Genomic DNA, 15,325 nt, shown 5'->3' on the forward strand with positions numbered 1-15,325 from the left:
TCCCTCCTCCGGCCCCCAGAAATCAATCAGGGGTGTGTGTGTGAGTAGAACAATCGCTGCCATTCCGAATCTTGCGCCCAGCCCCTTTTCCCTTTTTGCAAGCTTTCTTTCCACCCCGGCGAGGCTCGGGCGGCGGTCACGCGCCTAATCAGGCACTCAGCCGAAGAACGCGCGTTAGGCCTCTTAATTCGGCTCCCATCCCCCTCTGAGAGGAGGAGGAGAGCTGTTCGCTTCCTTGGTAGCGGCCGCGTAACTCTGCCGGGGCTATTCTGCCTTTCTCCTTTGTTCGAAGGGGGCGGGTGAGGTGCTCCAAATGCACAGGCCCAGGAGAATAGCATGGAAGTGCTCCCCAGAGGTCCCTGTGGGAGTGAAAGGAGGCGCTGGGCACGTGAACCCCGGCTACTCTAGCGAAGAAGAAAATGGGGAGCCCCCCCTAAGGGGAAGCACCCAAGTGAGCGACGCGGCGGCCATGGGGGACGAAGAAGACCACCCGCTCCTCAGGGGAATTTTCGAGATCGAGAAGAAGAGCTGCGACGTGGTGCTCAGCGCCCAGAAGCTCAGCTGGAGTCCGATCAAGCCAGAGAGCCCCGTAGGTGAGGGCTGCGTCTCTGTGTTGGCGTGCTAGCGAGAGAAAGTGTGATGTCCCCTACCTCTTCTCCCCCTTCCTCCCGTTTCTTCCACACATGGGACAAACTTCAACTCTGGCGAATGGATTTGGCCGCATATGGACTAAGAGCTGCAGCCGTATCTGCCGGCCGGTGATTTTAATGAAATTTACGCTCCCCTCCCCCACCTCAGAATTACGCCTTGTTCCGTCTTAGTTTTTCTCCAGCAACTCACCACGCGTTACCCTGCAAATGGGGAGGCCAGTGGAGGTGTGACGTGGGCGGTGATAGTAGCAGCAAAGCGGAAGGAAAGTTTTGTTAACTTTAAAGATCACGTGTACCCAGTGACGGGCTACCTAGATCGGAATGTTACACTGGGTAGCAGGTGGAACTCGTAAGGAGCGAGAATCTTGGTTTTTTCCTCGTCCGCGCTTTTCTGTTTGCGAAGGGGCGTGTGTGTGGACGCGCGCTTTCAAACTGCGCTTTTATCTAATGATCGCTCTGCTTCCAATGCTGAAGTTTAGGGGAAATGCAGGCATCTTTACTGTATATTTAAGTTACAACCTCTTTTGTCTTTTTTTTCGTCACTGAAAAAAGGAAAAAAAAATCTATGAAGACAGGTTAAAGTTAGGTGTGCCTTTCCGTGGTAAGGCTAGAAAGTGCCATTTTGAAAGAATCTTGGGCTGAGTTGAATTAGTTTACCCAATTATGCCTCACAGTCGTTCCTAAAATGCAACTCCTAACCAACAAAGGAAAGTTTATTTTACTCTAGCTGCAAAAAAGGGCTGACATTTCTCTTTTCATTTTTCTAATCGAGCTGCTTTTTCTTTACCTTAGCCCTGCCCAAACCTTAAAAAAAAAAGTAGTAAGAATGGCAGACTAGTGATTGAAAGAAAAAACTCAGTTTTTCTGGAGGGGGAATAAGTGCAGGGTTTATGCAAATCATACTATTCCAAGCCCCTTCTAGTTAGAATCTTGCCTAATGCCTATCAGGGTGTGGTTGGGGATGATCATGAAGTGTAATGTTTTCTCCCTGTGTAGGAGAATGCAATCCCTCATCACCTCCAATGATTTGGAGCTTTTCCACAGGGTTTGTTTTGTTTATTTTACAGCGTTTCTAGCCCAAACCAATTCCCAATGGATGCTGGGAGGTGAATAGAACCGTTCACTTGGGGGAATGATATTAAAGGCAAAACAGAAGTAGTTTGGACACATAATGAGAAGACAGGACACCCTAGAGAAGATGCTGATGCTAGGGAGAGTGGAAGGCAAAAGGAAGAGGGGCCAACCAAGGGCAAGATGCATGGATGATATTCTAGACGTGATGCACTCAACCTTGGGGGAGCTTTGGGTGGCTACGACTGACAGGAAGCTCTGGCGTGGGCTGGTCCATGAAGTCACAAAGACTCGGAAGCGACTGAATGAATGAACAACAAAATAGTTTAAACCAGTACAGTAAAATTCCTTTTGAAACGAAGGAAGGGGAAAAAAAGACATCATGACACCCTTCTTCAGTTTGGACCAGAGTGTCACGAGTACTGATAGCGAGCAGGAGGGGGCCTCTGTCCAGGGGGGAAAACGCATGTGTAGTACTGAGGAATTAAGCAGCCATTCGAAGAGACACAGATCAGACCCGCCTTAACTTTTGGGGTTTATCTGTCTGGGTTTTCCCACGCTTCTTCCATTTGTTAGGATTTTCTGTCTTATGTAGCAGTAATAAACACTAGAGACCTATTCCTCGTCTCAGCGTGATTCCTGACTGTTAGGACACAGAGTTTGTGGCTATTTTCTTAGTAGCCTGGTTCCTAAGGGGATAAAAAAAATCAGTGATTTGGTAACCTGGCTAATTCCCAGAATATGCCTTTATAAAACTGAGACAAGTAACAGTGTGATCATTATGGGAAAGTGCCAAGTTACTCTGCAGGGATGATAGAGTACTAGAGGAAAGCCCATTGAGACATGCCACATGATGCCCTAAGCCAAAGTCAGAAGTTTAGGGAGTTAGTGAACTCAAAACAAACCACTAGCTCCATCCCTAACAATGGAGTGTCTGTGTGCCCTATTATAGTAAAAGAATGGGGCTCTGTATGAGGGAATTACACATGGAAGTCTCCATGCAGTCCACAATCTTGGGTTATCAAGGTTCTATTAGAATTCCTGTCACATGAGTGGACTTCCATATGCATGACATGGGTTTTTCCCTCCATTTTTGATAAAGAACAAAATGTTATCAAAATATAAAGTGCAACTTGTACATTCAAATTTTAAAAATAATAGCAGAAAATTTATTTTTATGGAAATAAGGTTGTTTTTCACATTAAGGATACACTGGAATGTTAAGGTATTTAAAATATGTCCCTAGTCATTGTTGCTTTGTAGTTGTTGGTCCATATTTTACATGTAGCAGTGGCCTGTCCAAAATACTGCAATGTTAAAAAAACCTTTTTGTATATATCAGGAAAATTAAAATAGGAGTAAAATGACAGTTATCTTTGCTTGTTGACTTGTTCAGCATAGCAAATCTGAGGTGAATTAATTTATGTTTTATTTTTATTAATATTGCAACTTTAATCAGTGTAGTATTTGCAGAAAAAATGTGAATTCTGTGAAACATAGCTTACATAATTTAAAATGTGCTGTACTTTTTATGTATTAGCTTTCCATGAACAAACTCTGCTAGTCTTTTTAGTTGTTTCTGTGTTCTTATGAGCATGTTCTGTTGAAACAAATGTGTTACATTCTGTGTTTGATGCGTATATTACCCCTCTACCATAAGGGTCTGCTATTATATTAGACCCCAGCTGATTTTATGATAGTATTGGATTTCTTTCACATATGCTTATGTTTTGTCCAGATGAACTCAAAGAACATCTGTTACTTTTGTGGTGGTATCTGCTGCTTCCTTTTAGAATTTGACCTTTTGGTTAATTATAGCTACAGATCTGCAAAGTGTTTAGTATTATATGCTTCTTGTATGAGTTTCTTTTTTGGGGGGGGGATGAATATATTTGTCCCTAATCAGCTACCAGTAGATTATTGAATTCTGTGAACTATTTAAATCACTTATAAAACAGCCATGGGTATTTAAAATACTTTGTTTTACCACGTAGAATTAAAATTATACATTTAATTTCATACTTGTTTAATTACATTCTTCCAGGCAGATTTCTTGATCCTGAGAATGCTGAGAACCAGGTATTTATGTTCCCATCCACATTCTGAAAAAATTGGAATCTAGATAGTAGATCAGATAGAACTAAGTCCAAGAAGAGCAAGCTGTCCTGACAAGCAGGAACCATGCCGAGACAAGGAGTAGGTCTCTAGTGTTTATTACTGCTACATTAGACAGAAAATCCTAACAAACTGAAGAAGCGTGAGGAAACCCATACAGATAAACCCCAGAAGTCAAGGCGGGTCTGTTCTGTGTCTCTTTGAATGACTGCTCACTACTACGCATGCGTTTCCCCCCCTGGATAGGGGCCCCCTCCTGCTCACCATCAGTGCTCATGACACAAGCCAAATACAGAAACTATTTTCCTCAATAAACTACCTATACATAAAACTGGCAGTTGAGAAAAAGAAAACACCAACTGTAGCATAAACTTGGTGTTCTAAAACAATTAAATTATTTTATTATTATATAAAATTATTATAAAAATTATTTTAATTAAAAGCATGGTAAGAATCACAGATCTCTTGTATTTATGAAGTATTAATGTCATAAACTGATTCAAACTGACCTGAAAAAGACAAATCACACATGTTTTTAAGTGCGATTGATCATTCCGACTGATAACTTCTTTCTTCTGTAAAATAAAAGGCATTTCTTTTCCTTTAAAAACATACTTAACATATTGCTTCAAAATCTTCTGTTTATATAAACTAGGTTACAGAATCCTAATCGTACTCTAAATTCTCTAGCTCGGATTCGACTCGACACTTCCCAATTGCAACTACAATAGATATATGATCTGACAAAAAAGAAAAGCAGAAAGACAACCTTTTAAGATTCGGTGAAGCCCCCCCCCCAAAAAAAAAAAGTTCACTGAGATCTGCTTTCTTACTTTCTTCTCTCTACATGTTCTATCAATGTCATTTTTTTCACCATCTAAAAAAAAGTCTCCCCCCCAAAACAAAAACCAACAACCCTATACTGACATTAAAATTACAATAGTATGTTGTTATTAAATATATATTATTGTTTGCACCTAGTCCTATAATTGTATCCTCACTTTCTATTAAACTAATTTAAAGTGTAGACATAATACATACATGTTTAAACATATCAGCCTAAATATTTCCACTGTCAATTCTTTCCATTTCCATCTCCCTGTGCCATATACCACCCCATTCCAAGGAGTTCTGATATCTGGAAACATCTTTGTTTTGCAGAGGCCACAGAGAAAATGGGGAATTTCTCTTCTTTAAATGGAATTTAGTTCAGGAATTTCCCTTAAGATTTTTTTAATGAGGTAAATTTTACTAACCCTAAAGAAGGTAATATGTGCATGTTTAATATTTAAACATTCAGGATTTTTTTTTAATTGAAAATGATTTAAAGGATCAGAAATTAGGACTGTGCACACTTCAGAAACAATTAGAAAGAAGCTCTTCAGATCTTGCATGAGCATAGCACCTCCCTGCTATTCATTAAAATAGTTCACAGTTTGAAGGGCTTTTGTGTAAGCCTAAAAGATGCAGCTGCTTTAAGAAGCTGATCCATTAAAATTAATGGAACTCTTAAAGCAGTATCAATTTTTTCAAGCTTGCATGGAAATCTGATGTTGGGCTGCTTTAATGAACCAAGAGAAGTGGTCTGAAGTATTTCTTTTAACTAATTTCTGGAGTGTACACAGCTCCGATGGAAAGAGAATATTATACTTAACTTTCTTCTATTTGTAAGATAAAACTTTTCAGATTTATAAATGTTCCTAAAATTCCTCAAGCTATAATAAAATATTTCAAAAAGTAGCTATAAAAAGTAGGAGATATCAGTACTAATTGGATCAGACTCTAGTGCTATAATCAGAAAAATTATTCTGTATTAAGATGATACTTCAGTGCAAACATTTACCACTAGCACTGAGGCCTTGATAGTTTTTGTACAATAGCTAGTATTTGATATTCTGAGGGTGGAGATTTTGAGAAAATCTAAATTTGTGGAAACTTACCATGATTATGCAGTGTGCAAGTATGATTTCTTATTTTTGAATCCCAATGAGTTTCAAAATTTAATTCATGCCTTTATATAATGTCAGTAATACATGTAAACATGCTACCTTATTTTGGTTATTTTTTTAAAAAAGGAAAAACCCTGATTTTAAAAGATACTGCCATGCTTACAAATACATGTGTAGTTATAACAACATATTATTTTAAGAATTTTAAAATGGAAATTGATAATGCACTTTTTAAATGGTGGATTTAAAATTAGTTTGCTATGTTCAGTAACTGGTGATAGCATCTGTGATGTAAAAGAAAGTATGCTTAGGTTTATTTATTTAATTTATTTAATTTGTCCCCGCCCATCTCTTCCCATCGGGGGACTAAAAGGTTGCTTTGCAGACCTTTTAATCTCTGAAACAACAGATGTTAAATTCTATCTCATAGTGTGTATCATGGAAACAGCGATTGTTGGTGAAATAACTGATGAAGTAATGTCATAATTACTGATTCCAGGAATACATTTTTGTTACTTATTGACTGGGATATATTGTGGTTATGCTGACATTTTTGAAAAACAGTTTTATGTAAAATATGAAAATAAATAACTGGACAAGGAATGATGGGTTATAACAAATTTATATATTTTTTCTAGTTTTCTGAAGTGGTTGTGTTAATGATTATGGGATTGATCCTAATGTTCATACACAGATGGAGAACTGCTGTTATGGCAAAATGAAGCCATGTCCTTGTTAGAAGTTAACAACAGAAAGGACAGGGAAGTCCTGCTTAATAAGAAGCTATGAGGTGATAGAAGAAAAGGAGGAGCTGAGTAAGCTGGTCTGCAGTCATAAATATACAATAGCTATGCTGATTGTTTAGTATCAACTGTCTACTTCATGATCTCCCAACGTGCTGTATTTACTAAACCAAATCTCTTTTGCCACATCAGTCAGCAATAGAAATATGCCTGAGCTTCCTCTCTGGAGGGAGCATACCTTGGTGTTTGGAATAGTTGGTTGGACTTTCTACCTGGCTCATAGTGAGAGCAAGATTGTGCAAGGGACCTGGACTGCTAGTGGGCAACATATGAAATATTTTTTGCCTTGCTTTGACAAGTACAGGTAGTCCTTGTTTAGAGACCAGCAAATCATTTGATAAGCAAAGCAGTCACTAAGTGAAACCACGACTGTGCTTAAGATTGTACATCAGCTTTCCTTTGCTTTGCAGACCTGCGGAGGTCTTAAATGCAAGGATTGGTTGTAAAGTTACTTTTTCGTCACCATTATAACTGCAAACGGCAGCTAAACAATGCAGTCACTAAACAAGGGCTACCTGTAGGATTTTGAATGTTCAGTTCCTGGTGTGTGTGCATTTCTTTAGAGGCAGATATTATGAATAAGACACAGTACTTTACTGCATTCTCTAAACGTATGTAAAGCAGCTCACATTCTAGGATAGAAATGGTGCCATTCACTTTCTTTTACCATTTCTGTCAGAGAATTAAGGAGGTACTAAGTGAACCATCAGTGAATAAGTATCTTAGTTAACTTTTAATGCTGCATAGTTTGAATCTTTTGAAGCATTGATCATTAGATTCTGCGCTAGTTCCACCCGTAACAGTTGTTTCTATATACCTTATATGGAAGATTATTTGAGAGGAAACATTCATTCTTCTCTATAGAAGAAATTACTCTGGGATTCTGAACGATATTAGCACTGCATTTTCTTGCTCTGAATGTCAGGGAGATTTGCTTTAGATGGATATTATTACCAGATTTCTTTAGAAAATGTTTGACATGATTATTTGATGCATTTGATTTCTATGTATGTATGAATTTACAGGTTTCAGATATTTAAAAAAATTGTCCAAGTCGCTTTATTTAAATCTTTAAACAGCATAAAGCATAAAATAAACAATACAAAATTAATTCCATAATTAATGTTTTACCTATAATACTAGGTGTTACTAACCTAAAATGCATTTTTAATAAGATATGTGTGAAATAGCAATCTGACAACTAAGAACTGCAAGTGAATAAATGGATGAATCTAAAAACTGTACAGTATTATAAGATTTTTTCTATAAAGTAGCAGAAAGGCTAAATTTTATAGGGTTTAAAGCAATATAGGAATACAGACATAATTCTGAAATGTGTATCCCTATGACTTTGAATAGATCAGTCCTGATTCTGTTTTACCTACATCCTTAGGAATACAGATTTAGGGTGCAAGGAAATTTAAATACAAAATCCAAGAGGCTCATACTTTGCCCTGTTTAACACTTTCAGCTCACACTACACTTGATCTTAGCCAAAAGGCCGAGAAGCAGTTTTATATTTTATATCTTATAGTGGCTGATGCCCAACTTTCTGATATGGTCGTTTGTCTAATCAATAAAGTTATTCACATTCACTTTCAGTTCTGGCAGATGTGATCATCAGGTCATGAGAAGAAGAATGGAAGATGTTGAACTTGTTCGTGTCTCTATCAGCTAGTAACTGACATGGTTAAAAGTAGCCGTAATACATGGTTATTGTTTAATGTGTGTAACGTAAATGCAGGAGAATTGGTTCTTTTGTTCAAGACCCTTTTTGAAAGAGCCAGATTAGTTCCTGAAAACCAGTCTTTACATGAAACTTGCCTTCATATTACTCTTTTGGAATAGGAGCAAAAATATTGAAAAAAATACAATCCCTTATAGTTTTGCTAAGGCATAACCTTTTATGAACCATACAATCCTCAATCCTACCAATTAAAGTCATATATTTATATATGTATCTAGTTGCAGAATCCATTTTTATAGAAAATCTGGTTTTAATTTTTTCTAGTCAAGTCAAATTTTTCTCAAGGGAGAAAATTCATTTTTCTGTAACTATGATTTGTGTCTTATTAAAAATAACAGCTATTAATTGACTTATAAATAAGTTTCTGTAGGTTGCTGAAATTTTTTCATGTATCCAAATATACAGCCCAATATTGTGGAAGGCATCGTTTTCAATTGCTTGCCCAATTGAATGCCCATTTGTTTGAGCAATCTACTAGAAACAGGACAGTGCCAACCAAGAAACTGCATTGGATTATGGATTCTATTTATGTTGTGTTCACTTCTGTAAGAACAGATAGTTCTTGGAGAATGTAAGTTCAAAAGTATATTTGTCCCCTATCCCCCCCCCACATATATAGTCTCAAAAAACGTGGAGTACAACCCCCCTAATAATTTCACGAGATTTCATGTAGCTCCATTGACTCTTCTGTTGCCTGGCAGAGGTCATACTTGTAAAGGTTTACCACCTGGTATAGTCTTTTTGGAACCAAGAAGAAGAAGATGCCTGTGTGCCATGTTGGCTGGAGATAAGCTTCTCCACTGGCAGCTCCAACATATATTAAGCCATGAAGAAAGAAAATTTATCTTTTTGTATAAATGGTTCTTGAAGTTAATAATTTGGTTTAGATGATACGCACCTAAAATGGTTGTCTTCTGACCGGTTTCCTTCCTTCTACCCAATATTTGCATCCCGAGTTTAAAAAAGCAAAAGAAGGAGAATGAGAAATATCTCCTTCCCCTTCTAAGTCTCAGAGAAGTACAATATGAGGAACTGTCAAAGATAAATTTGGTTATTAAAGAAAATTATAAATTTGAAATCATTTGGGAAGTTCAGTTACTTATGAATATGATATACTTAACTAAAGTGCTTAACACATGCTGACAGAAATTAATATCATAGCCAACCTTATTTTTCTGTATTGTATTTGAAGAAGTGGACATGTGCAGAAACTGAGTACAATTAGTGTCAAGCAGATAAATCCACCTCTAATCCTGTTTATGCTCTACATCAGGCAGATGTGCCAAAATTGATGTAGACAAGCTCTTGGCTTACAGTAATATTTTTAAGAGCTATGTAGTACTGTTTTTGCTAAGACTTTTCTTAATGTTAAGTGTGGTTAAAAAGAGAAGAAAACCTAACAAGTGTAACCTACGTTATGAAGGTCTATGCCCTGCTCTTATGGTGATGAAACAGCATAGCAGGAAAGACTATCTTTATTTCTTGTAATTAAATTGATTTTTAAAATACAATGGGAAGTGGGAGTGAATCAAATAAATAGCATGATATCTAATGTATACTTAAATCCTCTGTAAGAACAGATGGTACCCTGTATCCTTCTAGGTAATATGAGAGGAGAGTTAATGTTTTGAAACAGCTAGCAATAATCAGTATGATACTAATGAATGGATAATTCTTCAATGGGGAAAGAAGTTTGCAGTATAATTTTATAAGCCAGTTTTAATTAAAAATTAAAAAGTTTTAATTGTTTTAACTGAATGAGAAATTAATGGTGAAATTCCATTGTTTCAGATGAAGTTAATTTCACAATTTCCTTCTAATTAAATTTTTTTATAACTGTTTAACATAACATTGTGTAGCCATTCCATTGAAACTGTGGCTAACACTGCAATATCCTTGTGTACAGAAAAGCTGCAGAACTATCAATTCCAGGTAGTAGTCTCCATAAGACCGATAAAACTGGAATTTCAGGAAGTGTTTGTAACACACTAACCATTATCAGTGTTCTACTCTTTTTTGATACTGACAAACAAGATCACTAGGTTCTTTGGATGTGACAGCAATACAAAACATGAGAAATATTTAATGGTTCTAAAACATTTCATGTAATCGGGAGATCTTTCAAAAATGCTTTCCTTCCTACCATGATTATTTTGGCTGTAGACCATTGGCTATATCACTCTACCAGCTGCTAGATGAGTCTTAATGAGTCTTAAGATCTGTGAAAACCAGGTTACTTAGGAACATATTTCTATAGATTCTTTTTATTTAGCATCTGTTAAAAACTTGGCAATGTGCAAAACTCATTGATTTGGAAAACAAATGTTCAAGAGAACTTTGGAACATTTTGTTCCTCCTCTGAATGAGGTTGAACCCTCTTAAGAAGTAAAACCTTTGAACCAGAAGCAGTTTAAGGTGTCCTGGATGCCTATTCCTGAATCGATGAGGTTTCTGTTGTTGTTCACAGTTACTTCCAGTTCTTTATGACTTGATGGACATCATTTCACCAGGAGTGTCTGTCAGTAACTACTTCTTGTAAGCTCATGCTTGTGTCATCAGTGAGAGTATATAGCCATCTAGTGCTTTCAATGAGCAGTCTGGTTGTGTGGGTGTGTGTGTACAAATACATAACACTCTCTCACACTTATGTACTGAGAACTGTACATGATTAAACTGTATTTATTATTTTCCTTTTCTGCAGGAGATTCCAGTAGTGGTTTACAGCATAAGGAAGAATCTATTGAAATGAAATATGTATTTTCCATAAAATTGAAACGTCGTCGTTTTGCTAGGCAAGAAAAAGGAGGCATATTATTAGGAATCACTGTTTTTGTGTGTCTAAAAAAAGAAGGCAATAAACTTAAAGATGCCACCATCAATCTAGGCAACATGAGTGAAGACCATTGTTACTTATGGTATAGATCATTGAAGGAAATTTTGAAGGGTAAGTACTATATTTTCACATTTCCAAAAAGTTTTACGATAAAAGATAGAGCAGCAGTTTTACCGTTTTAGGTAAAGGTAAAGGTTTCCCTTGACATTAAGTCCAGTCGTGTCCGACTCTAGGGGGCAGTGCTCATCTCCGTTTCAAAGCCGAAGAGCCGGCGTTTGTCCGTAGACACTTCCGTGTTCATGTGGCCAGCATGACTACATGGAATGCCGTTACCTGCCCGCTGAAGCAGTACCTATTAATCTACTCACTTTTGCATGTTTTCGAACTGCTAGGTTGGCAGGAGCTGGGACTAGCAACGGGAGCTCACCCCGTCACGTGGATTCGAACTGCTGACCTTCCGATCGGCAAGCTCAGCAGCTCAGCGGTTTAACCCGCAGCGCCACCGCGTCCCTATACCGTTTTATCGAACAATAATTTCTACTGACTATAGAAGAGTTTATTTATTTATTTATTAATCAAATTTATCACCTCCCATCTCCCAAAAGGGACTCTTTATGAGTTTATGTTCAGGTAAAAATACTTAGGATTCCAATAATTCTCTTAGCCACATATCTCCTATAGCTGATTTGATTAATGTTGATATTGTTATGATTATGATTGTTGTTGTTATTTGCATTTGTATATGTCTATTTTCACATTTGTAACTTGAAATTATGCGGGTTTTGTTTTAGCTAAATCTAATTCGTTTTGTTTATCTGGTTCATATGTAGTACTAAACTCTAGTTTGTCTAACCTCAGCTCTTTCCTATGTTCTCTTCCATCTGTTCAACAGGAGATCAGAAGCCTTCCCTTCTATTTGAGTTAATTGCAGTTACTTGTTATTTCTGAATCCAGTAAAACTATATCATCTTCAGGTCATGCCTTACGTTCCTGGCTTGTTTTCCTAAACCAGGGGAAACCAACCTTTTTACTCCATTAAAGGTCATATGCAGTGATGAATAGAGTATTAGTTGTGGCAGTGGATGTGTTCAGAGCTGATGGGGCTTAGGTTTCTTCTCAAGATTTACTGTGCCTCTGTCTACCTGTCTGTGTTTCTGACCCCACTAATACAATCAGATCCTTATTCCTCCCTGGACATGTAGCTCTTCTCATACTTGCAGATTGATTGGCACGTGGGAGGAGAAGGCATGTGGTGGAATAATTGTGCTCTTGTCATGTGTCTCCTCTTCTGCCTAGCCAATAGGCACTACCATCGGTTAGGAGTGCTCTTCCATAATTTCAGTACCAGTTTGCTGGGCAGAAACAATTACCTTAGGAAAGGGGCCTGCAAGCTGCATCCAGGATTCATTGTTATCAGATTAAACAGAATGAACAACTATAAATAGTAGAAAAGCTTCCAGTCTCATTGCAGCGATATTCATACTGCAAGGATGAGAGGTAAAAGCCCATGGCCTATTCCCATCATGTTACATTATAGTTTAGCGATAATAATAAATTATAGTTTAGCAATAATGAACTGTGTTCAGGTTATCATACCACATTTATTACCCTAATATATGCACAGATCTTTTTGCACACAATCCCTTTGCTTCAAACTATCTTGGCTTGCTCTGAAGCTGGTAATCATAGTTTACCTACTGGTAATCATCATTTAATGGATGTTCACAAAAAGGGCCCACCAACCCAGGGGAAAAGATTAGATATAATTCTGTTGTTTTTGATGCCGCTATGTGGGCTTTTAGTTAATTCGATTTAGCTGTTGTGCTTTTGCAGCTTTTAAAATTTACTCTAGTTATTTTTTCATTTCTTTTTTGCTACTGCTTTAGAATTAACCTTTTAAACTGTTTTAAAAATGTTTAAGCTGATTGCAAACCTCCATTCTGTTTTGAAAAAATAAATCTATTATTTTTAAATAATAAGGGATATTGTGCCTGACTTGGGCAATATTTTCTAAATTAAGTTTCCTAAGAATAAATTGCTATTGTGAAGTCATCCTTGTACTAACTCTGGTTTGCTGTTTTAACTGAGTTTGTGCAATGCTAGCATTCATCCATCCATTCAATTTTGAAGCCACTTGACTCCAACTGATTTTGGGCACTCAGAGAAAAAAGAGCTCAACAAAAATACAATAAATAGGAATAAGAACAAGAAAAATAATTATTTAAAAAGAAAATTACAAGATGGGAATCCAGACAGCACACCAATACAAACGCAAAATATGACCTTGAATAAGGGGGTACCATCTGCTCCACCCCAAGGCTTGGGAGAACTGCCAGGTTTTCAGGGTCTTCCAGAACACCAGCAAGGTTTTTGTTGTTTGCTTGTTTCAAGGGTCTATTTCTTCATAGACATGACAGTTTCTTTGTTTCTATACTTGAAAAGTGAAGGAATTGTGGATGACTTTGTGAGATGACTGTCTTTCTCAAATGTTTTCCACTACAAGTATAAATCAAGATAGGTAATGCCATAAATATTTGACAAAAGTAGCTCAGTTATCCTGGAAAAATTCTAATAAGCAATATTTTTGTTCTGTCTTTTGGTGCAAAGACCAAAAGCAAATTTAGGACTAGAATTAAGATGGTATTAAGAAGAAAAAGCAGAATTAAAACTGTCGGTCTCAAATTATGTACTATTAAAAGTCAGATAGAATTAAAATGCTTTTGCCTCCTTTTTGAAGTGATTAGGTTTACAGTCCTAAGGGAGGGAATTCCATGACCTGCAGCTCCAGCAGAAGGCTCTTGAGCATCACTCCTGCCATTTCCTGATAGCATTTTGTGATTGTGGTACTGTGGCTGAATCTTATTAATCCTGCTTTAATACACAGGATTGTGTTCTCATCTATTGAGATCCTTTTTTATATTAATTTCTTTTGGTTCCTCATTTTTTGGTATTTCAGCTACTGAAATACTAAAATAGAATCATAGATAGTTATGTAAATAGGTGCTTTATGTTACATGACCTTCAGTATATCATTTTGTATCAAAAGAAGACTGATTATTAATTTGATTGTTTATAAAGATCTTAATAGGTACATGTCTGTCTAGTGGGATTGTAGAAATACATGTTACTGTGTGTGTGATCAGATTGTTATAAATGTTGGTTTCATACGAAAAAACTAGAAATAAAAAAAATGAAAGTTCTGTAACCAAAATTGAATATTTTTCTTTTTAAGTCAGTTTCAAGAAGGTTTTCTGAAAGTTGTGACAACAGAATATACTGTGTATATGTGTGTATGTATATATGTATGTGTGTGTGTGTGTGTGTGTGTATATGTGTGTGTGTGTGTGTGTGTGTATAAAACCTGATATTAAGGATTCTGTTGGTCTTACCACCACTTTCCTACAGAAAAGCTTTCTTTCAAAAAGTATCTTAAATATCATATATATGTGGTTTGGCACATGTCCCATGGTTGACACTGTACAGAGATAACAGTAATACCTTTGATGATAAATAAAAGTCTACTTTGGTAATATTTCTTTTGTTTGTTTTAAGATGACAAGTTTTAACATATCAAAGGTGATTTGATATTCATAGACTGTGCTTTAATCCTCACTGTAATGCACATTGGTGAGTCCCATAAAGAATTCTAAAAGTTCTTAAATTAAAACTAGGCTTTGCAGTTCACTGAGATACTATTCTAAAAATATTATGAAGGATAACATTTGTTGGTTTTTTGAAATAGTGGTACAAAACTTTAAATCCAGAATAGGGTAATTTCAGTGCTTTCAATGTATCTGTGATAAGGTTTTCTAAGATGAAACTTTATAATTTGTCCTGTCTTTCAAAATCTGATTTTAAAAAGCAGAACATGTTAGCAATATCTATTAGTCTTTTCAGAATAAAAGATGGAATGGTGATTTATATAAGCAAGTGTTACTGAATCTCTTTTACAAGATGCCTCCCACACCAAGCTTTAATATGGGTGTCTAAAGCTTCATGCATGAAGGCTTAATTATCTCATTAATGTTATACATTAACAGTTGTAACATCAACTATATTTTATCTCTAGTTAGCATGAAAAATGTTTATTCATATCAATATTACTGTCTCTATGTAGCAATTTTCTTATTGCTTGTGGTATAAAATATTAATAATAT

At 36.5% G+C, this 15,325-nt stretch overlaps 1 protein-coding gene across 1 annotated transcript in view; it reads left to right on the plus strand.

The window, feature by feature from the left end:
• The first annotated feature begins 224 nt into the window (after positions 1 to 224).
• The window catches only part of CERKL (ceramide kinase like), a 42,967-nt gene continuing 27,866 nt past the window's right edge, over positions 225 to 15,325 (plus strand). Inside the window, exons 1-2 of the mRNA XM_063318108.1 lie at positions 225 to 593; positions 11,037 to 11,279. Coding sequence (XP_063174178.1) covers positions 314 to 593; positions 11,037 to 11,279 — 523 coding nt within the window. The 5' untranslated portion in view covers positions 225 to 313. The remainder of the gene's footprint in view (positions 594 to 11,036; positions 11,280 to 15,325) is intronic.

Source organism: Candoia aspera, chromosome 1 (assembly GCF_035149785.1).
Source record: "Candoia aspera isolate rCanAsp1 chromosome 1, rCanAsp1.hap2, whole genome shotgun sequence".
Classification (NCBI taxonomy): Eukaryota; Metazoa; Chordata; class Lepidosauria; order Squamata; family Boidae; genus Candoia; species Candoia aspera.